Source organism: Ambystoma mexicanum, chromosome 9 (genome assembly GCF_040938575.1).
Source record: "Ambystoma mexicanum isolate Mex_15411 chromosome 9, UKY_AmexF1_1, whole genome shotgun sequence".
Taxonomy (NCBI): domain Eukaryota; kingdom Metazoa; phylum Chordata; class Amphibia; order Caudata; family Ambystomatidae; genus Ambystoma; species Ambystoma mexicanum.
The window spans coordinates 734,033,575-734,059,349 of NC_090931.1; the positions used below are offsets into that span (position 1 = coordinate 734,033,575).

The window sequence follows — 25,775 nt, forward strand, 5'->3', positions numbered from 1 at the left end:
GTTCCTCAGATGCTGCCATATTTGCTGTAATTGGCCAAAGCGGGGCTGGCTCACGCCTCCTTCAAGGTTCATCTGCTGGCTATCTCCCACTACACCATATCTCCGGGGTGGTCCTCGGTCTATGGTCCCACAGTCTGGTTGGTGAATTAATCAAACGACTGTTTTGTTCGTTCCCACTGTTGAAGGCTCCACCCCTGGCATGGGAACTCACTTTGATACTCTCTAGGTTCATGGATGCTCCTTTTGAACCTATGCATTCTGTTCCACTTAAGTTCCTGTTGTGGAAGACGGCTTTTCTCGTGCCCGCCCCTCTGCAGCTCTTCTAAGTCCTACTGCCACTTTACGTGTTACCAAATCTGAAGATGGCTGCCAGAGGAGGGGTTTAGGTAGAGGGCAGTCGCTGGCTTGGGGGCATTATGACCCAGAGCTCAGTGATTGGTTAGGAGAAATACAGTTCAGAAATGAAACAGAATTTATCTTTTACGGAGGATTCCCAGCCTGGCTGGGAATATTCATGAGCCTGTGAATCCATGCCAGACCCATGCTGGAGAACAAATACAGGTAAGTAACTTGTTCCTTGCTGTCATTTAGACAGAGGAGGTGGGAAGCCATCCAGTTTAATCTCATTGTAGACTGAGTTGATGGCAGACACATCTTGGGAGTATATGCCTGACAGAGGGAGGAGGATTTGGGTGTTGTCTGCCTAGTTTGTGTATGATATGCTGAGGACGTCAAGATGGTCAGAGAGGCTTCATGTAAATGTTAAGTGTGAGGGGAGATTGATGAACCTTGTGGGATGCCACAGGTCACTGATGTGGATGGGGCTGCGTGATAGTCTATGCTGACACAAGAGATCTGTCAGCCAGGAAGGCTCTGAGCCAGGCGGTGGCTGTAGGGGATAAGTTGACTGTTGAGGTGAGGTGATTGCATAGTGTTTGAAGGCCGCAGATGGGTTCAACATAAGGGCCAGGGCGAGTTGCCAATATCTTTAATGTCATCCAGTTGCGTTTTAAGGTTGAGCAACACTCAATTCTGTGTTTTCGGTGGAAGCCTGATTGGCGGATGCCGAGAATGTCTGTTTCTTCAAGGTAGGGTTGAATCTGGCTGTAAGCTGTGGTCAAGGATTGTTTGCGATGAAGGGGACGGTAGTGTTAGGGGTGGTAGTTCGTGGCAATGGTAAGGTCAAGCGAGGGTTTTGAGCCGCTGGAGGATCCAGGCTTCTTTCAAGGTGGCTGGGATGTACTTTGTAAGGACGATGAGTTGATGATTGCCATGACAGGTGTAAGGCCCTCAGCGCATTCTTTGATGGGGGCTGGGCAGGCATCTCCTTTGCAGTGGGAGGGTTTGAGGCCTTTTATAATGTTGGCCACTTCCTGCTCTGATACAGGTGGGAATTTGAATGGTGGGGAGGGTAAGTGGGCGGGGGGCTGGGGTGGGTGTTGGCCTCTCGGTAAATGCGAGAGGATGGTGGATGGAGGCTTGGTGTAGATTTTCCCCTGTAGGGTGAGGATTTTTCCAATGAGGGCTTCTTGCACTTTAGAGAACCAAGTATCATCTATGGTATCTGCGGGAGGAATAGCAGTCCCCCCGAGACTAGTTCTCGCAGGATGGTGAAAAGTTCACGAGTGTTGGATTTGGTATGGTCAATTCCGGAGTTGTAGCTACTGGGTTTGGTGGAGTGTATCGCTTTTCTATATTCTTTTGCAAGGGAAGTGAAGCATAGTTTATTTGAGTCTTTTTTCCAAGCTATTTCTGCAGCGTGGGTCGCAAGGTGTTCTGGAATGAACCGTGAGTTCTTTTGGCATAGGGTTGGCTTTGCCTCATTTAAGCGGTGCAAGGGTGTCGACAGCTTGCAATATGGTGTACAGATCGATGAGTGCTTCTGGGTTGGTTGCTATATTGGTAAGATCCTTGAGGTATGTGAGTGGAAGTATGAGGTGGTCTTGAGATTTTTGGAGCAGCTGGCTAGAGCTTCTGGTTTTGCTGAGTGGATGGGGCTGTGCCGTTTGCTAATGGTGATGTGAAAGGTGATGGTGCGATCAGACAAAGGGCAGATTGTGATTTTTGGGCTGGAGGTTTTAAAGTGCATCCCTGAATGTGGGTGGGTTCGGAAGTCCAGGTAGGGTGACTATGGAGTCATGCATTGGTGCCAGTGCTCTTACCTGAAATGTGGAGTTGAGGGCAAGGGGGGGTTGCAGGGCGGAATGGGGTCTTCTGTATTCACTGTAGTAGTCCTAGGGGCGCAACATCACAGCGCCTAACACCTGTGCTGCACAACACTGCACACTTTTGCCTGCGCAGGCTTCGCCACAGTGGGCTTCGCTGTCGAGTCTTTAAGCGAGTGATGGCAGATCTTAGTGAGTGTTTTGCGTTGTATGTAGCAAAGTTAGTGGAAGCATAACGGACAGTCGGCCAGTGTCTTGCACAACTGTGGCGCACAACATTGTGCCCTTTGCCTGCATGGCGATCAGATCACCCATAGCGTAGTTGCTTTTCACCGTTTTCTGTTTGAACAGAATATTGGATTCAAAGTGCTTAGCAGGGTACATAGTGTATTGGTGTACTTGGGTCCTGTCATACTGCATCAGAGACTGCATAGACCAAATCCTACAAGGTCTAAAGTTCAACTTCTTGAAATGAAGCTATGCCAACTACTTCAAATGGATGTGTGATTGATTGAGCCAAGTCTTTTGCACGGCTTGGACTAGAACTTACAACTTCCTAAGCACAATGAGATCTTAGTAAGAGTGCATGAAATGCCTTAAAACTGAACTCTGCAAACCACAGTTCAGGTTCTGAAGCCCGAGAGGGAATCGACACTCGCTTATCTCTGATGTGACCACCGTTGATGAGGGACAGTTTTGCAGGTTCTGTATAGGTACCTTGTTCACCTGTCTGATTCCACGAACGTTGTTCACCCACTGATGGACTAAACATCAGAGAATCTGGCCTTCCTTCAGTGAATGGGTTTTCCTTTTGTTACATATGGCGCCACTCCAACCTAATTCGGATTACATTCTCCACCCTTTCCTCTGGTGGTGACTTGAAACAGTCCTGTTTGCACAAGGTGCCCACACAATCCTCAGTAAATGTTTGTCGGGCAAGCTTTTTGGGACTAGTCTGGTATGTAAATTAAAACATTCTGACAGTTGCTATTTAAGGACCTTGTGTTGCGGTTAATTCTCATTTCTGCGCTAATTCCCCCTCTACGGTGGAGACCCCCCAGTTTTTTTGCTGGACTTTTTGATTTTCATCCTGTAGTGAGAGACCTTTTTCTCACTCGCTCATGTATTTTTATCTGTTTTGGTTTTGGAGTCTGACAAACTCCATAGGCATCATCTTTTTGTATGGGGGCACACAGCACCTTCAGTGCAGTTTGTCAGGAAGTGTCATGATGCCTTCCCCCCGGGAACCAGACCAGGTCCAGCAACCCCGGAAGCAGGCATCAAGTTATTTTGAGCAAGCCCAAAAACCCCTGCTAGGGGCTGTTTGGGCGCGGTCCTGGCGCCTATGGCGTCAGGCTCATATGGAGTCAGTCCTGGCGCCATAGGCGCCAGGCTCATAGAGTAGAACTTACCAGATGCAGACCATGCTGCAAGTTTACCTGATGCAGACCATGCTGCAGAGCTCCAAGCCAAATGAGGCTTGGAAGGGACTATTTTACCAAGGGACTATTTTTTTACTCTGGTGGGGATGGGGAGGAATACTTACCTGGGACTACTTTGGGGGCTATTTAAACCACGCCCGAAGAGCAGCACACGCTTCGCGTTATTCTGCATCCAGCAGCGTAGCGCTCACCATGTCTGCAAGCCTGCATCCAGTCTTCTGCCACACCCGCCTCGAGTCTGCAGCTCCTAGAAAAAGGGAGGAACAGAAGGAGAAGAGGTTAGAATAAGAGCAAAACCGTCGATCCTTACCTGAATTCCGGATCCACCGCGCCTTCGAGCTGGAAGAAAGAAGCATTTTACGCGCGCTGCCTCGCCTGCTGCAGCGCTGCGCTGAACTCACCGGCCTTCGCAGCATCCTCGCGATCCACCGCATCCTTCTGCACGTTCCCGCCGCACTCTGGCACCTAAGGGGAACACAAGAACAGCAAAGGTGAGCCAAGGGAATAAACGGAGGCAATAGTAACTACCCCCATAGACTTACCTGATTACCGCCGGGGGTACTATTCCTCTTCACAGGTCGGCGCAGTCTCCATTGCATCCTCGCCGTATCCCGGCCCCTAAGGGGAACAAAAGGACAACAAGGTGAGACGAAGGGACAAACAAGGGGATCTCTTCTCACCACAATAGACTTACCTAATTTTACCGCTGGAGGCATTCTTCCCCGAACTTCATATTTTCTCTTCACACCTGAATAAGGGAGCAAGCCACAGGTTACATTCTGGCCTTATTTTATTGAACTGTGTAGGATTAACCAAATCCTTACCTGAACTTCGTCAGCTACCACGAGGAACTCTTTGCTGGGGTCAAACTGCAAGGAATCGGACAAGAGTGAAAGTCAGACATGTGAACTCTTATGAACTACATACTTTTCGGAGTCAATATTGTTCTGGAACTCACCAATTCCTTCGAGCCAGTGAAGCAACTGGTTATCACCACGCCCCTGCGCTCAATGCAGGATGGAGAGCTCATCTTTTCAAACCATCAGATGAGACTATAAGAGGGGACATCAAAGGTGATCTGTGGGGAGAACAGCGGGGGTGGGGGGAATTTACGCTCAACCCCATGGGTGGTTAATTCCCTTTCTCCATTTACAGAAGAATATTCCTACGGGCCAAGCAAACGAAGCTAGGTGGTCCAGTCCATCATCTCGGCCCTACGCGTCACATTGGTGGAGACCACAGCTGTCCAGTTCAGATTGACGCCTCTGTGGAGCCAGGTGAGCGTAACAGAACGTGAAGCCTACCCACAAATTCCCACCCGGGCGTTAAGGATACCTCAGAGACTGACCAATTGGCCTAATTACTAGGGGAACTGAGGGCTGAAGTGCATTCCGCCCGTCAAGAAACCAATGCTATTAGAAGAGAACTGATTTTGTCAAAGGAGCGAACTGATAACCTTGCTAGGCAACTATTGCAAAGCCAGGCTGGACAAGCACCCCTACCTGGTTCCGGGGGAAATCCAGCTCCTGTGTTATCGAGTAACCCTGTGCAAATAAACCTACCAGGACATATTCCAGTAACCCCACCCGAACGCTTTGCCGGAAATCCCAAAAGGTTTGCCATGTTTATGAACCAATGCCGCTTGCACTTTTTATGTAGACCTGGAGCCTTCCCAAACGATCAAGCCAAGGTAGCCTTTGTATTGTTATATCTCAGCGGCAGTGCAGCTGATTACTAATTACTCAGGATGACCCAATTCTTCGGGATTTTCAGGGCTTTCAAACTAGCATGGAAAGACTATTTGCCCGGCACTCCCAAGGACAGGTCCTGGATAACAAACTTTTGTCCCTACGACAGGGTAACCAGGACCTTCTATCCTACATTGCGACCTTTAATAGGTTACTAGTGGAAACTGGATGGCCTGAGGTAAAACGAATCACGTTATTTCATCGAGGGCTTTGAGGAGAACTCAAGGATGTCTTGGCTCAAGAACCCACTTCAAGACTGCGCTGCATATATAGACTTAGTGGTCCAGTTAGATCAGACTTCAGAACAGAAAGGCTGATCGAGCCAAGTTTGAGAATCGGGTGTTGGTCAAAACCCACGCTAACCCCAAAGGAGCAGATGCTTCAGAACCCATGCAAATCAGAGGGGTTAAAGGACCCTTAACCCAGAAGGAAAGAGAAAGGAGATGGCAAATGCAATTGTGTCTATATTGTGGAACTTCAGGACATTTTCTACGGGATTGCCCTGTAAAACCACCCAAGAAGGTGGTAGGAGCTGCTGATAAAAGCCATATGGAGTCAGACTCGGGAAACGACCACGCCCGACAAGCGTAGAGGTCCGCTTGCTGGCATTATTCCCCTAACTTCATATTTTCCCTCCACACCTGAATAAGGGAGCAAGCCACAGTTTACATTCTGACCTTATCTTATTAACTGTGTAGGATAACCCAAATCCTTACTTGAACTTCGTCAGCTACCACGAGGAACTCTTCGCTGGGGTCAAGCTGCAAACTGCAAGGAATCGGACAAGAGTGAAAGTCAGACAAGTGAACTCTTATGAACTACATACTTTTCGGAGTCAATATTGTTCTGGAACTCGCCAATTCCATCGAGCCAGTGAAGCAACTGGTTATCACCGCGCCCCTGCGCTCAATGCAGGATGGAGAGCTCATCTTTTCAAACCATCAGGTGAGACTATAAGAGGGGACATCAAAGGTGATCTGTGGGGAGAACAGCGGGGGTGGGGGGGGGGGATTTACGCTCAACCCCACGGGTGGTTAATTCCCTTTCACCGTTTACAGAAGAATATTCCTACGGGCCAAGCAAACGAAGCTAGGTGGGCCAGTCCAGTCAGTCATCTCGGCCCTACGCGTCACATTGGTGGAGACCGCAGCTGTCCAGTACAGATCGCCTCTGTGGGGAGCCAGGTGAGCGTAACAGGAAGTCCTGCGGTTTAAACCCTTAAGGTTTAAATACCTTCTCTTGGTTAAAATACGGTTTCCCAGAGTAGTAAAGTGAAATTGACTTTACCGTTTTTCTCTTTGTAGCCCCAGCACACACCATCTTCTATGGATTGCTGGGGGGTTACTTAGTATCCCCTATGTCTACTTTCTCATGTAACATTTTTGTTACCCTCACTCCAATTAATGGCTGGTGGCAGTGGTTTATTTTTCCTACCATTGTGCGTTTTTACTACAGGCTGAATCCTCAGCTGCAGGATTGCACCCATGTGTGCCCATTTTGTCAAAATGGCCCTGGTCTTCTTTTTTCGCCGTTTCTTGCTTGAGGGCTTTTTTGGGATTTCCTCTGCGCGCCAAACCAGGTTTGGTCCCTTTGTTTGTTTTGTCTTTGGCGGGATTCACAGGTGAAGCCCGCCTCTGGCTCCAGCGTATCTGGCAGGGCAGGAATCAAGGGAGGTTCCCAAAGCTCCCTGTGCTCTGTCTCCTTGGTTACAGGAATGCACCCAAAGGTGATTGGCTGGCTGTCCTTGGAAGACAGCCACCCTGCTGTGTGAGCGACATCTAGGCTGCAGATGAATGGGAGAAACCTGCATAAAAAGCGAGGTCTTTTGCAAGGAAGGCAGAGTCGACCCCTGAACGAAGGATCCGAAGAAGAAACCAAGAGTAGCTTGCTGCAACCTCCTGGGCTGTTGGTTTGCCCAATGAAGTCCCGCTGCAGTGCTGAAGTTCCAGTTCTCATATCGACGAGAGGAGCCAGAAACTGACTACTTCTCCCCTTGGGTTGGTGGGACCAATCGAGCCCAAGACAAACCTGCCTGGAAACCCTTTCGCTGTACTTCCTTGCTGCTGCTGGAACAGAGTGCCAGGGGTCAGGAGCACCAGAATAAAGTGCATCGTCTTTAAGCGGACCCGACCTTCAGGAAGCTCCAGAGGACTCCCTCGAAGCAGGACAACCCAAGCCTGAGCCACCTCAACTGTGCTGGGCCCCAGAAGCAAGGGAAACTCATCAAGTGTCAGAGAACCGCAGTGGTGCTATTGACCGGTAGCTGAAACTGCGAAGTGCTGCTGCTCTGGAGTAAGCCCATTGCTGCCGCTGACCTTCAAACTGTAGTGCAGGAGTCCCCAAACGTCCTCCCTCTTGTCCCCACGACTGAGGCCCAAGAACAGGATCTGCAGGACTACAACAGGAACAAGCCAGCTGGATCCTTCTTCAGACCGAAGGTACTGCCTAACTAGGGGTACTTAACAATGTGTGTGAGACTTGCATTTGCTGCTATTTTGCAGAGTTGCTTTAATCTTTGCTTTTCACAAGCCTCCCACCTTGCGGCCCTACAGTGATTAATTTCTACAAAACTGTTAGGTAAAGATTTTGCGTAGTTCCCTTAGGGTGCACTACAACAACCTTAGCCTCCTGGTAATAGGGACCCAACCTTTGGTATAAGTCTGAACTACACAGGTTGGTAGTGTGGCCTACCAGCCAGGCTTACCGCAAGAGGGGTCAATGTGGGCAGTAATGCAGTTACAGGGAGATTTCACAGTGACAAGTATTCAAATAAACACTCATACTCAAGGTTTCTTGACAAAACAATTATTTTATTACCAGGCATTTAAACTAGCCTTCTTCAGAAGGAACAATATAAAAGCATCACTCAAACACACTTCAGAAATCCACACTCTTAGGTTTCTTACATTTCAGTAACTTCCCTATGGGGATGACACTCATATAATACCTACACCCACAGGTGACATAAATAACTAGGATACTTGTGGTCATTATTATAGATCTGTTATATTTAGAGTAGGCAGAGTAAGTTAACCCTTTCCTGGAAGGATAGGTGCAACAAAAAACAGAAGTCTTTCAAGGAACTAGGTTAAGCCACTGTCAATGGGCAAATGTCTATGTAACTCAGGCACTTCTTGAAGGTAAGTAGAAGTCTTTGCACAATGTTTTAAGAAGTGTTTGATGAAGAAAGAAGAATCAAATGTAGGGCCACAAGCCGGGAGACTTGTCAAGTATAAGAGCAAGCAAATCTACAGTGAGAGGTAAGTTCTCTCAGACTTTACAGTACCTTTTGGATTGAAGAAAAAGATGCAGCTGATTACCCCTGTTCCTGTGCAGCGCTGCAGATCCTGTTGTTCCTGGGACTCAGTTGTGGGGGCAAGAGGAAGGACTTCTGGGGGACTCCTGCACCACAATGGGACGGTCACTGACCACAACTGGCAAACTTACAAATCAGTGGCATGTTGGCGTTTCAGCTTCTCGCGACTACCGCAAATAGCAACACCGGGGCACTTGGCTGTCGAGGTGAACTCACCTTGCTTCTGGGGTCCCGCACTCTGTTGAGGGGGCTCAGGCTTTGTCAGGATCTTCCTGGAGCTCTTGTCCAACTTAAAAGCAATGCACTCAAACTGGTGTTCCTCTGCCTGGCTATGCGGTTTCCAGCAGCACTCTGTGGAAATTCAACCAGCTCCGAGATGGATGTCCAGGTGGCTTACTTTGGAGTTGATTGGTCCCACCAACTCAAGGGAAGAAGTCGTCATTGTAGAGCTTCTCTGTCGAGGCGAACTTGGAGCTTCAGCACAGCAGCAGGGCTTCATCGTGCAAACCAACAGTCCAGGAGTTCCAACATGCTTCTTCTTCCAGTTCTTCTTCGGATTCCTTCGTCCAGTGGTCGACTGACAGCTAGGTTGGAATGAATGGGAGAAACCTGCATAAGAGGCGAGTCTTTTTGGCTGGAAGGCAATCACCCAGCAGGGTGGCTGTCCTTGCCGGCCAGCCAACCAGCCAATCATCACAGGGTGCATTCAGATCTCCTAGGAGACTAAGCACAGGGAGTTTCGGGCACCTTCCTCACCTCCTGCCCCCACAAGACACTCTAAGCCAGAGACGGGGATTCACTCGTGAATCCCGCCAAAGACAAAATGAACAAAGGGACCAAACCTGGTTTGGCGCGCAGAGTAAATCTCAAGAAGGACCGAAACAACAAGAAATGGCGGAAAAAAAGACCAGGCCATTTTGACAAATTGCACCCATGGGTGCTTTACTGTAGCTGTGAACACAGCCCGCGGTAAAGACACAACACGGTAGTAAAAAGTAACCACTGCCACCAGCCATTAATTGGGTAAAGGGTAACATAAAAATGTTATGAGAAGCTAGACAAAGGGGCTACTAAGTAACCCCTCCAGCACCCTATTGTTAGTGTGTGCTGGGTCCAGAAAGTTACAATGTTCAGCAAAGTCAATTTCACTTTACTGCTCTTGAAAACAGTAGTTGAACCTTGAAAAATCTAAACGACTTCCCTGTGTCACTGCACTAAAGGTGCTGTGACACAATGCAAAAAGATGACTATGGAGTTTGTCAGACTCAAGAAACCAAAAGAAACATAGTCAGAATCTCATGAAAAATACATGAGTGGGAAAAAGGCCTCGCTCTCTCCAGGTGAGAAATTATAAAGTCCTAGAGTCCAGCAAAAGGGCTGGCGGGTCTCTAAGGTAGAGTGGAATTAGCACATTTCTGAGAATTTTCCCTGACAAAAACTATAACATTGTGCAAGACTTTTCTGCTATCTTCAAAAAGTGCCTCAGCTCACCTAGACTTTGCCCGATTGACATTGGATTTTCTTTGCTCCCTGCACACTCTTCTGAACCTCTGTTTCTGTCCCTCAAAAGTCATACATAAGTTACTTGTATAGTTGGGAAAGCGTTAACCTATACTTCATTGGGAGATTGCAAAGTACTTACTAGTTCAGAGAAACGTGTTAACCTTCGTTTGCTTCCCTAACCTTTTTTCCTTTTTCCACAAACCTCTGTATTGCATTTAAGTGTGAAATTGATCTATTAATGTCCTCAGCACCCTAGCTATTGGAGTCACCTCAGGGTCCTGTGTGTGTGTGTGTGTGTGTGAGACGCATCCCAAAAGGTGATCTACTTGCTGAACTGAAACTGAAGGAGTGCTTTTTGAAGTGTTTTTATTGTTGCCACTTGCCCCTTTTTAAAGAAGGCTTATTTTAAAACTGACTGTTAAATTAATAGATTTTTAATAAACCTTGAGTATGTCTTATTTGACTACTTGTATTTGTGAACATCTATGTTCTCCAGCATGGGGTCTGGCATGGATTCACATGCTCATGAATATTCCCCGTCGTCAGGCTGGGAATCCTCGGTAAAGAAAAAACCAGTATCAGTTTCGTTTCTGATCTGTCTTTCGTAGTAATAACCAATCACTGGTCTCTGCGTCATACTGACCACAGCCAATGACTGCCCTCTACCTAAGCACCGCCTCTGGCAGCCATCTTCAGATTTTTACCGCACGTTCATGTGTTGGGATCCTCGTGCTATTGCTCTCGAGCGTTAGTGCTATTTTTCGCGCTTTTTTCACAAAAACTTCGATTCTTTCGGTCAAAAGAGCCTCAAGCTCCACCGATCCTACATCCGATCAACGGGGACCCGTGTCGGATTCGTCTGCGCCCCTCAAGGGTGAAGATTTCGTCGAGCTACACTTCGGAGGACTCCAGAAGCTTCTCAGGCCCGGTCTCGGAGATGGCCCAGGAGAAGGGAAGCTCGACGCCCGGAAAGCTGTTCAGGGTCTGCCCTGGATGCCAGCTGCAGAACGTCTTTAAGGAGGACGAACACTCTTTCTGCCTTTACTGCCTTCATGAGGACAAGACGCACGTGGAGAAGGACTGTGCGTTTTGCGGCAACATGTCGGAACGGACCATGAAGGACCGCCATCAACGTCTCGCCAACTGGCTGGAGGGTAAGAGCCCGTCTGGCGAGAAGAAGAAGAAATCCGAGCGGTCTTCTAAGACCTTTGAGGGCGCCCCGGCGACGGGGGCCCAACATAAGGCTAAGCACCGCGAGTCCGCTGGCACCGGGAGCGCCGAACGGTCGGGCTCTACGGGCGCCAGGCAGGGCGCACCCTCCCCGGCACCATCAACCACGAGCCAACGCTCTGGGTCGGGTAAGAGGAAGGCCGAGCACCCGGCGAAACTCCTGGAGAGGCCCCGGTCGAGCTCTAAGACAGAGGAGGAGCGTGGCAGTGCCCCCTCCCTCAAGGATAAGGCGGTGAGCGCACCTAAGGTGGTGAAGGCCTTGATCCATCCGACCAAGCCCTCTATCGAAACGGTCGCGGCGGCCCTGGCTCAGCCTGTGGAGGCTGCGCCAGTGGTGGCGACCTCGGGGCCCAGAATCTCCCTGCCTCCTCGGAGGGAGTCTTCTTTTGTGCCCATCGATAGGACCCCCGTGAAACCCTCCGTGGGGAAGAAGGGGGGGGCAGGGCGTCGTCGTAGATTCGGCCTCTACCTCAGAAGAGGAGCTGATCGAGGTCTTAAGCCACGGCCTAGGCGTGGAAGAAGGCCAGCCCGTCGGAATGGACCCCGCCGCAGGTGACGACGACATCGTCGAGGATACCGACGGGGCCCCTGCTCGCCCGTCGGATTCCCCTCTGCCAGCGCCGCAAGACAACTCGGCGGCCATTTTGTTGGCCATACAGTCCTTATGCTCCGAGATAAGGACGAGACTACCGTTACCGACGGAGGAACCTCTCCCGTCGGGGGATCCAGAACCGGGACCTTCTGGTGTTCCCCCTACCAAGAAAAGAAGGATCCATCCACCACCTCCTTTTCAACCGTCGCGCCCCGTCCAGCCCTCCTCCCCGTCCACCCGAGGGGATGATACGGGGACTGACACGGCAGCGACGGGTACGGACGACGAGGCATACGACGAGGATATTCCGTCGTCGCCTCCCGCCAGGGCTTCTCCGCCCGACGAGATTGGATCTTTCCACTCCATGATCTCCAGGGCTTCCGAGCTTTTCCAACTCTGCCCTGAGGAGAAGAAAAAGGAAGGCTTCCTTTATCAGCGGCGCGAGGCCAAGAGGAAGACGGTCCTCGCAGTGCCTCTGTTGGACGACATTTGGGATGAGGGCCTTTCCCTCCTCAAGAACCCTTCCACGACGCCAGCTAGAAGAGACCGGTACGAGAAAAAGTACCGGGTACCGGACACGGCCCCCCTGTGCCTCCGGGCGCAGCCTACCCCGGATTCCGTCGTCTCCGCGGCAGCCAGGAAGAAAGCGGGGGGGGGGTGCGGCCTCCACATCGACTTCCCCGCCGGACGGCGAGGGAAAGAAATTGGATGCTATGGGACGTAGAGTCATCTCGTCGGCAGCGACGACGATTAAAGCGGCCAACGCCTTGGCTATCGTGGCTCGCTACGACAGGGAGCTTCGGTACAAGATAGCTCCCCTGCTGGATTTTCTGCCGGACGACAAGAGGGCGGAGGCCCTGGAGATCCTGCAGGAAGGCGAGGTGGCCTCGGACCACGCCATCACCGTGGCGACGGACATCGCCGACACTGGGTTCCGCCAGCTGGGCAACGGCGTTTGCCTTCGACGTCGTGGATGGCTCAAAGCTACGGACTTCCGGCAGGACGTCCAGACCAGAGTCCTGGACATGCCCTTCGACGGGAACAACCTGTTTGGTAAGACAGTGGACGATTCCCTTCAGGCCATCAAGGCGGATACTGAGACGGCCCGGGCCCTCGGAGTTCTGCAGCAACGTCGGACGCCCTTTCGGAGCAGCGGAGGCAAGGGCGCCTCCAGAGGTTCCGGCGGCGGTTTCGCTTCCTACCGTCAAGCGGCCCGCTCGTCGTCGCAAGAGGCCTACAGAGGACGAGGCAAGTCTAGCGGACCCCGCCGTCGTCGCCCAGGAGGTCAAGGCGGCAAGGCCGCGTCCAAGCAGGATTGAACCGGCTGTGGGGTCAGGACCCCACCGGAGCACCCCGGTGGGAGGCCGGCTGGCGGGCTTCGTCAGCGTGTGGGAGTCCATCTCCACCGACCGTTGGGTGCTGGACGCCCTGGCCCGGGGCCACGCGCTCGAGTTTCAAAGAAGGTGCCCGCGCGTCCCCCCCGTGGCCAGGAAAGAACTTCACGTCCCTCAACTTCTCCTGGAGGTAAAGGCGATGCTCAGGAAGGGCGCCATCGAAATCGTCCCAAAGAGGCTTCGGGGCTCCGGAGTTTACTCGAGATACTTCCTCGTGAAGAAGAAGACGGGAGGATGGCGCCCCATCCTAGACCTCCGACGTCTGAACAAGTTCATCAAGGCGCAGAAGTTCCGGATGGTCACCCTCCAGCACGTCCTGGGCCAGCTGGAGGAAGGGGATTTCCTATCGTCGTTGGATTTGGAGGATGCCTACTTCCACATTCCCATCCTAAAGGGGCACCGAAAATTCCTCAGGTTCGTGGTCCAAGGGCGTCATTACCAGTTCAGAGCCCTCCCCTTCGGACTACGGTCGGCACCCAGGGTATTCACCAAGTGCCTCGCACCGGTGGCGGCGCAGCTGCGCCGCGAGGGGATCCACGTCTACCCCTACCTGGACGACTGGCTCATCCGCGCCAAGACGAGGGAGCTCGCCGTGGTTCACACGGCAAGGACCGTCCAACTCCTCACGGACCTGGGATTCTCCGTGAACTACGCCAAATCCCACCTGGTGCCCGCGCAAGTCGCACTGTTTCTGGGAGCGAGGCTCGACACAGTGTCCCTTCTGGCCTCCCCGTCGGAGGAGAGGACCAGGACCATCTTGGGCAAGGTGCAACGGATGTTGGTGGCCGACGCGGCCAAAGTGAGGTCCATCAAGTCCCTCCTCGGGATGATGTCTTCCTGCATCTACCTCATTCCCATGTGCAGGCTCCGGATGCGCCCGTTGCAAGAATTCCTGGATGCGCGCTGGATCCAGACGACCGGCAGCTTCGAGGAAAGGATCAAGCTCGACGAGAACTTCCGACGAGCGATACGGTGGTGGGGCACCCGCGCGCATCTGACGGCGGGCATGGACTTGCAGACCCCAGCCCACCAGGAGACTGTGACTACGGATGCCTCCCTGGAAGGGTGGGGAGCGCACACCGAAAATCTGCATGCAAGAGGCCTTTGGCTCCCGACGGAGAAGTCCCTGCATATCAACGTCCTGGAGCTCCGTGCAGTGTTTTGGGCCCTCAGGTCCTTCCTTCCGTCCATCAAGGGCAAGGTGGTGAGGATCTTCACCGACAACACCACCACCATGTTTTACATCAGGAAACAGGGCGGAACCAGGTCCCCAGCGCTGTCCAAGGAGGCGCAGGACCTGTGGCATTGGGCCGTCGCCCAAAGGATTTTTCTGGTGCCGTTTCATCTGGCAGGGATAAAAAACACCATCGCCGACTCACTCAGCAGGGAGCTGCGCTCGTGCCACGAGTGGGAACTACGGCAGGATCTGGTGGATCGCCTCTTCCGACGGTGGGGCACACCCCAGATCGACCTGTTCGCGACGGCGACGAACACCAAGTGCCGGAGGTTCGCCAGCAGGTTTCCCCAGACGAGGAGCATGGGCGATGCTTTCTCGTTCCCCTGGGAGGGCCTGTTCCTCTACGCGTTCCCTCCCTTGCCTCTGCTAATCCGGCTAGTCAACCTGCTCAAGAGGTCACGGTGCAGGATGATCCTCGTCGCACCCTCGTGGCCGAGGCAGATATGGTTCCCGGACCTTCTGGACTTGTCAGCGTCCCCGCCGATCAAGCTGCCGGCGGACGCGGATCTACTCTCCAGGGAAGGAGGCGCCATCCTCCACCACGACCCGAAGTCGCTGAACTTGCAGGCCTGGCTCCTGCAGCGCTAGAGTTTGGAGGATACGACATACCGGCCGACTGCAGAGAGGTTCTTGCAAAGGCCAGGGTGTCCTCGACTCTTAAATGCTACGGACACAAATGGAAGAGGTTCTCTGTCTGGTGCCACGCACAGAAGATTAACCCTCTACGGATTACGGATCCCCAAGTACTGCCGTACCTGCTGACGCTGGCCAAAGCTGGCCTGGCGCACGCGTCCATCAAGATTCATCTTGCTGCGATCTCCCGATACACCAGAACCACGGGGCGGACGTCCTTGTGGTCTCATCGCTTGGTGAAAGAGTTCATGAAGGGACTGTTCAGATCGTTCCCGCCGGTGAAGGCTCCGGCCCGGCGTGGGAGCTCAACGTGGTGCTGACCAAGCTCATGGGACCTCCGTTCGAGCCTCTGCACTCGGCTCCGTTGAAGTTTCTATCGTGGAAAACTGCTTTTCTTGTGGCCATCACCTCCGCACGACGAGTGGGAGAGATCCAGGCCCTTTCCTGCAAGGCCCCGTACTTGACTTTCCACGACACGAGGGTAGTGCTCAGGACGCACCCCTCCTTCATGCCCAAGGTACCGTCGGACTTCCATCTCAACGAACCCTTGGTGTTGCCTGTATTCTTCCCGTCGCCTTCGTCGCCGGCTGAGAGGACTTTGCACTCGCTGGATGTAGCTAGAGCGCTGAAGTTCTACGTGGACCGCACGAAGTGTTTTCGGAAGACGTCACAACTCTTTGTGAACTTTGGACCTGTCAATCAGGGGAAGGCTCTCTCGAAGGCTTCCATTTCCAGATGGCTCTCCGGCTGTATCATGTACTGTCATCGGTTGGCAAACCGACTGCTGCCCGGCCGTCCGAGAGCCCATTCCACCAGAGCGATCGTAGCTACCATGGCGTTCCTTTCTGGTGTGCCCCTGCTGGACATATGCAGGGCTGCTACGTGGAGGTCGACGCACACCTTCACGAAGTTCTACTGCGTCGATCGGGATTCCAGGGAGGAGTCCAGGGTCGGCCAAGCAGTGCTGCGCAACCTGTTCGCCTGAGGTGAGCCTGGTGAGGAGGTAAGATGCTTAATGTTGAGTTTGATGCTATGCTTAATGTTGAGCCTTTGCCACCTCCCGTGGTTGTGCATGTGTATACTGCTATGTATTCTTTATTCATGAGCATGTGAATCCATGCCAGACCCCATGCTGGAGAAGGAACAAGTTACTTACCTGTAACTGTTGTTCTCCAGCATGGGTCTGGCATGGATTCACATGCGAACCCTCCCGCCTACCCACCCCTCTGCGGCTCTTCACTTGGTCATACTGCCACTTCACGTGCTTCCAAATCTGAAGATGGCTGCCAGAGGCGGTGCTTAGGTAGAGGGCAGTCATTGGCTGTGGTCAGTATGACGCAGAGACCAGTGATTGGTTATTACTACGAAAGACAGATCAGAAACGAAACTGATACTGGTTTTTTCTTTACCGAGGATTCCCAGCCTGACGACGGGGAATATTCATGAGCATGTGAATCCATGCCAGACCCATGCTGGAGAACAACAGTTACAGGTAAGTAACTTGTTCCTTGCAACACTACAGCTCACATTGACCCCTCTTGAGATGAGCTGGGTTGCTCAGTCACTGTATGAACTTGTGTAGTACAGGCCTATACCAACGGTTGGGTTACCTATTGCCGAGAGGAGAAGGCTGGTGTAGTCTCCCACAGGGTTACTACATACAATCTTGCCTAACACCTTGATAGCCTTTTGTGGACATTTCTCCAGTGTGGGTAAGAGAACAGGTTATCGAATAACAAACTCTCCTAAGTGGAACTGACTGGGTTTTAGTCAAGGTCTGTGCTGTATCACAGTTCCTAACTGTCATGGGCATCTGTGGCAGGTGAAATACAAACTGCTTTTTAAGTTCACTTTTTCTTTAAATGTTTTAACTCTCTAAAATGCTGACACACTTGGCATGATCTCGTTGGATGTAGGCCTTGCCTGCTTAATTTAATTTTGTGTAAGCATAGGTGGATTGTGGCATTGGTATTGTCTTGGCACATTTAGTGTTACAATTTATATAATGAGCTGGTTGTCAAGATAGCTGGTCAATGTTCAATAATCTTCAAGGAATTTAAACTTTTACTGTTTCTTTCTTTTTGTTCTTTAAGAACTGAGGAGGTTCCAGATGAAGTGGAAATGGAGAGTGAAAAGGGAACTGAGGATTCTGATGAAGAAATGGATTCTACACAGGTCGCACAGGAAATTACTCCCCTTTGTAGTCTGGATGACACAGTTACCCAGCTATCGAAATATCAGGAAAGAGAATTGCGAAGATTGAGGAAAAAAGATTACAGCTGGATTTCAGCTTTGTAGAACTATTAAAATATGTTTACACTGTATTTATATATTGTATTCTGACTGCCAAGCCTCCATCTTGCAATCTTGTTCATACAATAAAAAGAAAAATCCCCAAATATGTCTTTTGAAAAGTTATAATAAACTAATAATTGTGTTGTGATGGTGCATGAGCAATTTCAAGATGAAACAGATTCAGTCCTCCAGCTCCAGAACCAGGGTAAGTGCCCTCTGCCATTGCGACCCAACCACGCTCTTACTGCCTCTTTCAGTAATTTTGGCTCTCTTGTGCACTCTGGCCCCTCGTGATCCTCGCCATGCTGAAAATCCATTTAAATAGTTGTTTGGCACTCCCGTGCCCCTTGTGACCCCCCACCATTCTTAAAATGCATTTTAAATAGTATTGTGGCACTCCTTTGCACATTTGTCCCCCTCTTTGCCTCACTCCCTCTCACTTCAGCATACACCCTGCCTCCCATTCCGCCCTCCACCTGCTGATTGGACAGAGAAGCCCTTGTATGTCACGCACTCTGAGCAGCCCTCGGGTAAGGGCCACAAGGCAAAGGGCAACTTGAAGAAGCAGCTCCAGTTCGTGTTTGCCTGTTTTCACCTGAGAAGCCTACAGCAACTGATAGCCAAGTATGATCGGGTTGGGGATTACAGCAATTACTGTACTCCAACAAAGCTCTACCACTCTTATTATCCTATATAACATAGCACACCATTGTTAGTCAGCTAGTCATTTCCAATGGTGTTCCTCCATGTACTGTTGATTGTTCAGATGTAAGCATTCTCTCCCACTGCTCAGGTATCTGAATTTGATGTATGGCACGTTACCAAATCAGTCAATAAAATTACAGCTGCTGGTAAAAGAAAGGGTTTGGAAAATGTTTTACAGTGGTCTGTCTTTCAGCAACCATCTTTGGTGGAGCTCCAACTTGTGATGGGTCTGTGGAAATTCTACTTGATAAATGGCACTCATTGATGCACCACTGTTTCAACGTTCACTCATGGACTGAAAACCAACATTTTCACAAATGTGCACATGGACCTTTATCGGAGGAGCAGCAACGCAAGAAGTGGTGGTTGGTGCCATGTTCACCTCCACACAAAGCTCTTGAGAAGATTGTGTATGATAAAGGGACCCACAGAATTCCGTCACGCAGGGGATTTGGAGGTGTACCACAATATGTGCCCAAAGTACAGGACAAACAGGTTGCATTTCGGCATAGACGGTATGCATACTCGAACATTATTAGCAGTATTGTCGCACAACGAGAAGCTAGGGAGAGAACAATCTAGAACTGGTGGAAACCTCAGGATGCTTTGTTACACCTTGGCCTTTGCCAAACGAAGCAAAAAAAGGGGTGGCCAAGCCAATATACCAGGAAATGAAATTGAACCTTATCAAAACAATTGTATTACTAAATATTACAAACACTGCGTAGGATTCACCAACCTGAATGTTCCTTGGAACAGCTCTCCTCAGATCAAGATGATAATGGGGAAATACCTAAAAGCCGCTCCGCCGACTGGAAATAAAGATTCAGCCTGTGGTGAGACTTCCAGGGAAAACCCCCAATGGAGGGAAAAACCCTTAGCGGGGAAGAGCTGCTAGAGTTCGAAGTGTCCTGTGCCCAGCTCCCGTCGTCTAGTCAGAATGGTTCTCTTCTCCAAGAAAAGGCTTGTTCTCCAGGCTTGGGAAAGACTAATACGGGTGAAGGAACAACAGGGGAAAATTAGAATCCTTTAGAAAAGAAGTCTTCTAGAAAGAAGGAATGAAATACTTCCCACTGGATCATATGACTCACCCTGGGATAAGAATCGGAAGTCTCTGAACGACAGAGGATGTAAATTCCAATGTTGGAAGAAAGGTGCTCTAACACCTCTACCAAAGAACTGCAATGGGGAACAGAGTGGGAACAGTATTTTAGTAGTACAAGATAACCAGAAAGGATATCCTACAGAAACCAAAGATGAAAACACTGTTTCCCTTGAAACAGGAGGAGGTGAAGAATTCAGCCTTGAAAGCTTGTGTAGATCAATGGCGAGGCAGCCGAAATCCCTAAAGCCGGAGTTAGAGCTTGGATGTCTAAGTATAGAATGAAGAGTAATCAGAACGAGAGCTTGCCCCTAGTCTGCTGAAATGAATAGTGAGGATCGTAAGAGTCGGGAGTCGAGGCTACCGCTAACCTACCCTGGTGCGGAGTGTCCGTTATCAGCTGCGGCGTCTTCACAACGCCGTGAAAGAGAAAGTAGCTCTGAATCCTTAGTCTTTCCAATACCGAGGGAGTGAAGGAATAGAACACAATAACACAACAATAGATCAGAACTAACAAGAAGTCCTTTTTCCTAGTAAGAAAAAGATCCAATAGATTTGTAGTAAGTAAGGAAACTAAGGAGACAAACTTACGGAGTGTGACCAAACTCGCTGGAGAGTAGCAACGCACTGGACAGCCGTCTGCGTATCCTGATATGCGTGTGTCGGGGGGCGTGGCTCCCGGCCCGCGTGCGGCTGTCGGAAACACTAGCCCGCTGGTACTCTGATGCACTTCCATCTTAAACGAAGGAAAATGATATTGCATGGTGATATCCCCGTGTTGAGCTGTCATATCAATAGCATTTATCACAGAAATTCGATTTTCTCCAGCATGGGGTCTGGCATGGATTCACATGCTCATGAATATTCCCCGTCGTCAGGCTGGGAATCCTCGGTAAAGAAAAAACCAGTATCAGTTTTGTTTCTGATCTGTCTTTCGTAGTAATAACCAATCACTGGTCTCTGCGTCATACTGACCACAGCCAATGACTGCCCTCTACCTAAGCACCGCCTCTGGCAGCCATCTTCAGATTTTTACCGCACGTTCATGTGTTGGGATCCTCGTGCTATTGCTCTCGAGCGTTAGTGCTATTTTTTCGCGCTTTTTCACAAAAACTTCGATTCTTCGGTCAAAAGAGCCTCAAGCTCCACCGATCCTACATCCGATCAACGGGGACCCGTGTCGGATTCGTCTGTGCCCCTCAAGGGTGAAGATTTCGTCGAGCTACACTTCGGAGGACTCCAGAAGCTTCTCAGGCCCGGTCTCGGAGATGGCCCAGGAGAAGGGAAGCTCGACGCCCGGAAAGCTGTTCAGGGTCTGCCCTGGATGCCAGCTGCAGAACGTCTTTAAGGAGGACGAACACTCTTTCTGCCTTTACTGCCTTCATGAGGACAAAACGCACGTGGAGAAGGACTGTGCGTTTTGCGGCAACATGTCTGAACGGACCATGAAGGACCGTCATCAACGTCTCGCCAACTGGCTGGAGGGTAAGAGCCCGTCTGGCGAGAAGAAGAAGAAATCCGAGCGGTCTTCTAAGACCTTTGAGGGCGCCCCGGTGACGGGGGCCCAACATAAGGCCAAGCACCGCGAGTCCGCTGGCACCGGGAGCGCCGAACGGTCGGGCTCTACGGGCGCCAGGCAGGGCGCACCCTCCCCGGCACCATCAACCACGAGCCAACGCTCTGGGTCGGGTAAGAGGAAGGCCGAGCACCCGGCGAAGCTCCTGGAAAGACCCCGGTCGAGCTCTAAGGCAGAGGAGGAGCGTGGCAGTGCCCCCTCCCTCAAGGATAAGGCGGTGAGCGCACCTAAGGTGGTGAAGGCCTTGATCCATCCGACCAAGCCCTCTATCGAAACGGTCGCGGCGGCCCTGGCCCAGCCTGTGGAGGCTGCACCAGTGGTGGCGACCCCAGGGCCCAGAATCTCCCTGCCTCCTCGGAGGGAGTCTTCTTTTGTGCCCATCGATAGGACCCCCGTGAAACCCTCCGTGGGGAAGAAGGGGGGGCAGGGTGTCGTCGTAGATTCGGCCTCAACCTCAGAAGAGGAGCTGATCGAGGTCTTAAGCCACGGCCTAGGCGTGGAACAAGGCCAGCCCGTCGGAATGGGCCCCGACGCAGGTGACGACGACGACATCGTCGAGGATACCGACGGGGCCCCTGCTCGCCCGTCGGATTCCCCTCTGCCAGCGCCGCGAGACAACTCGGCGGCCATTTTGTTGGCCATACAGTCCTTATGCACCGAGATAAGGACGAGGCTACCGTTACCGACGGAGGAACCTCTCCCGTCGGGGGATCCAGAACCGGGACCTTCTGGTGTTCCCCCTACCAAGAAAAGAAGGATCCATCCTCCACCTCCTTTTCAACCGTCGCGCCCCGTCCAGCCCTCCTCCCCGTCCACCCGAGGGGATGATACGGGGACTGACACGGCAGCGACGGGTACGGACGACGAGGCATACGACGAGGATTTTCCGTCGTCGCCTCCCACCAGGGCTTCTCCGCCCGACGAGATCGGATCTTTCCACTCCATGATCTCCAGGGCTTCCGAGCTTTTCCAACTCTGCCCTGAGGAGAAGAAAAAGGAAGGCTTCCTTTATCAGCGGCGCGAGGCCAAGAGGAAGACGGTCCTCGCAGTGCCTCTGTTGGACGACATTTGGGATGAGGGCCTTTCCCTCCTCAAGAACCCTTCCACTACGCCAGCTAGAAGAGACCGGTACGAGAAAAAGTACCGGGTCCCGGACACGGCCCCCCTATGCCTCCGGGCGCAGCCTACCCCGGACTCCGTCGTCTCCGCGGCAGCCAGGAAGAAAGCGGGGGGGGTGCGGCCTCCACATCGACTTCCCCGCCGGACGGCGAGGGAAAGAAATTGGATGCTATGGGACGTAGAGTCATCTCGTCGGCAGCGACGACGATTAAAGCGGCCAACGCCTTGGCTATCGTGGCCCGCTACGACAGGGAGCTCTGGTACAAGATAGCTCCCCTGCTGGATTTTCTGCCGGACGACAAGAGGGCGGAGGCCCTGGAGATCCTCCAGGAAGGTGAAGTGGCTTCGGACCACGCCATCACCGTGGCGACGGACATCGCCGACACTGGGTTCCGCCAGCTGGGCAACGGCATTTGCCTTCGACGTCGTGGATGGCTCAAAGCTACGGACTTTCGGCAGGACGTCCAGACCAGAGTCCTGGACATGCCCTTCGACGGGAACAACCTGTTTGGGAAGACAGTGGACGATTCCCTTCAGGCCATCAAGGCGGATACTGAGACGGCCCGGGCCCTTGGAGTCCTGCAGCAACGACGGACGCCCTTTCGGAGCGGCGGAGGCAAGGGCGCCTCCAAAGGTTCCGGCGGCGGTTTCGCTTCCTACCGTTAAGCGGCCCGCTCGTCGTCGCAAGAGGCCTACAGAGGACGAGGCAAGTCTAGCGGACCCCGCCGTCGTCGCCAAGGAGGTCAAGGCGGCAAGGCCGCGTCCAAGCAGGATTGAACCGGCCGTGGGGTCGGGCCCCCACCGAAGCACCCCGGTGGGAGGCCGGCTGGCGGGCTTCGTCAGCGTGTGGGAGTCCATCTCCACCGACCGTTGGGTGCTGGACGCCCTGGCCCGGGGCCACGCGCTCGAGTTTCAAAGAAGGTGCCCGCGCGTCCCCCCCGTGGCCAGGAAAGAACTTCACGTCCCTCAACTTCTCCTGGAGGTAAAGGCGATGCTCAGAAAGGGCGCCATCGAACTCGTCCCAAAGAGGCTTCGGGGCTCCGGAGTCTACTCGCGATACTTCCTCGTGAAGAAGAAGACGGGAGGATGGCGCCCCATCCTGGACCTGCGACGGCTGAACAAGTTCATCAAGGCGCAGAAGTTCCGGATGGTCACCCTTCAGCACGTCCTGGGTCAACTGGAGGAAGGAGACTTCCTATCGTCGTTGGATTTGGAGGATGCCTACTTCCACATTCCCATCCTAAAGGGGCACCGAAAATTCCTCAGGTTCGTGGTCCAAGGGCGTCATTACCAGTTCAAAGCCCTTCCCTTCGGACTACGGTCGGCACCCAGGGTATTCACCAAGTGCCTCGCACTGGTGGCGGCGCAGCTGCGCCGCGAGGGTATTCACGTCTACCCCTACCTGGACGACTGGCTCATCCGCGCCAAGACGAAGGAGCTCGCCGTGGTCCACACGGCAAGGACCGTCCAACTCCTCACGGACCTGGGATTCTCCGTGAACTACGCCAAATCCCACCTGGTGCCCGCGCAAGTCGCACTGTTTCTGGGAGCGAGGCTCGACACAGTGTCCCTTCTGGCCTCCCCGTCGGAGGAGAGGACCAGGACCATCTTGGGCAAGGTGCAACGGATGTTGGTGGCCGACGCGGCCAAAGTGAGATCCATCAAGTCCCTCCTCGGGATGATGTCTTCCTGCATCTACCTGGATGCGCCCGTTGCAAGAATTCCTGGATGCGCGCTGGATCCAGACGACGGGCAGCTTCGAGGAAAGGATCAAGCTCGACGAGAGTTTCCGACGAGCGATACGGTGGTGGGGTACCCGCGCGCATCTGACGGCGGGCATGGACTTCCAGACCCCAGCCCACCAGGAGACTGTGACCACGGATGCCTCCCTGGAAGGGTGGGGAGCGCACACCGAAAATCTGCACGCGAGGGGACTCTGGCTCCCGACGGAGAAGTCCCTGCATATCAACGTCCTGGAGCTCCGTGCAGTGTTTTGGGCCCTCAGGTCCTTCCTTCCGTCCCTCAAGGGCAAGGTGGTGAGGATCTTCACCGACAACACCACCACCATGTTTTACATCAGGAAACAGGGCGGAACCAGGTCCCCAGCGCTGTCCAAGGAGGCGCAGGACCTGTGGCATTGGGCCGTCGCCCAAGGGATTTTTCTGGTGCCGTTTCATCTGGCAGGGATAAAAAACACCATCGCCGACTCAGTCAGCAGGGAGCTGCGCTCGTGCCACGAGTGGGAACTACGGCAGGATCTGGTGGATCGCCTCTTCCGACGGTGGGGCACACCCCAGATCGACCTGTTCGCGACGGCGACGAACACCAAGTGCCGGAGGTTCGCCAGCAGGTTTCCCCAGACGAGGAGCGTGGGCGATGCTTTCTCGTTCCCCTGGGAGGGCCTGTTCCTCTACGCGTTCCCTCCCTTGCCTCTGCTAATCCGGCTCGTCAACCAGCTCAAGAGGTCACGGTGCAGGATGATCCTCGTCGCACCTGCGTGGCCGAGGCAGATATGGTTCCCGGACCTTCTGGACTTGTCAGCGTCCCCGCCGATCAAGCTGCCGGCGGACGCGGATCTACTCTCCAGGGAAGGAGGCGCCATCCTCCACCACGACCCGAAGTCGCTGAACTTGCAGGCCTGGCTCCTGCAGCGCTAGAGTTTGGAGGATACGACATACCGGCCGATTGCAGAGAGGTTCTTGCAAAGGCCAGGGCGTCCTCGACTCTTAAATGCTACGGACACAAATGGAAGAGGTTCTCTGTCTGGTGCCACGCACAGAAGATTAACCCTCTACGGATTACGGCTCCCCAAGTACTGCCGTACCTGCTGACGCTGGCCAAAGCTGGTTTGGCACACGCGTCCATCAAGATTCATCTTGCTGCGATCTCCCGATACACCAGAACCACGGGGCGGACGTCCTTGTGGTCTCATCGTCTGGTGAAAGAGTTCATGAAGGGACTGTTCAGATCGTTCCCGCCGGTGAAGGCTCCGGCCCCGGCGTGGGAGCTCAACGTGGTGCTGACCAAGCTCATGGGACCTCCGTTCGAGCCTCTGCACTCGGCCCCGTTGAAGTTTCTATCGTGGAAAACAGCTTTTCTTGTGGCCATCACCTCCGCACGACGAGTGGGAGAGATCCAGGCCCTTTCCTGCAAGGCCCTGTACTTGACTTTCCACGACACGAGGGTAGTGCTCAGGACGCACCCCTCCTTCATGCCCAAGGTACCATCGGACTTCCATCTCAACGAACCCTTGGTGTTACCTGTGTTCTTCCCGTCGCCTTCGTCGCCGGCTGAGAGGACTTTGCACTCGCTGGATGTAGCTAGAGCGCTGAAGTTCTACGTGGACCGCACGAAGGGTTTTCGGAAGACGTCGCAACTCTTTGTGAACTTTGGACCTGTCAATCAGGGGAAGGCTCTCTCGAAGGCTTCCATCTCCAGATGGCTCTCCGGCTGTATCATGTACTGTCACCGGTTGGCAAACCGACCGCTGCCTGGCCGTCCGAGAGCCCATTCCACCAGAGCGATCGCAGCTACCACGGCGTTCCTATCTGGTGTGCCCCTGCTGGACATATGCAGGGCTGCTACGTGGAGGTCGACGCACACCTTCACGAAATTCTACTGCGTCGACCGGGATTCCAGGGAGGAGTCCAGGGTCGGCCAAGCAGTGCTGCGCAACCTGTTCGCCTGAGGTGAGCCTGGTGAGGAGGTAAGATGCTTA

General features: G+C 52.8%; 1 protein-coding gene across 1 annotated transcript in view; it reads left to right on the plus strand.

The window, feature by feature from the left end:
* The window catches only part of WDR75 (WD repeat domain 75), a 552,173-nt gene extending 534,514 nt beyond the window's left edge, over nt 1-17,659 (plus strand). The window contains exon 21 of the mRNA XM_069615630.1: nt 17,354-17,659. Within this exon, the coding sequence (XP_069471731.1) occupies nt 17,354-17,558 (205 nt within the window). The 3' untranslated portion in view covers nt 17,559-17,659. The remainder of the gene's footprint in view (nt 1-17,353) is intronic.
* Nucleotides 17,660-25,775: the final 8,116 nt, after the last annotated feature.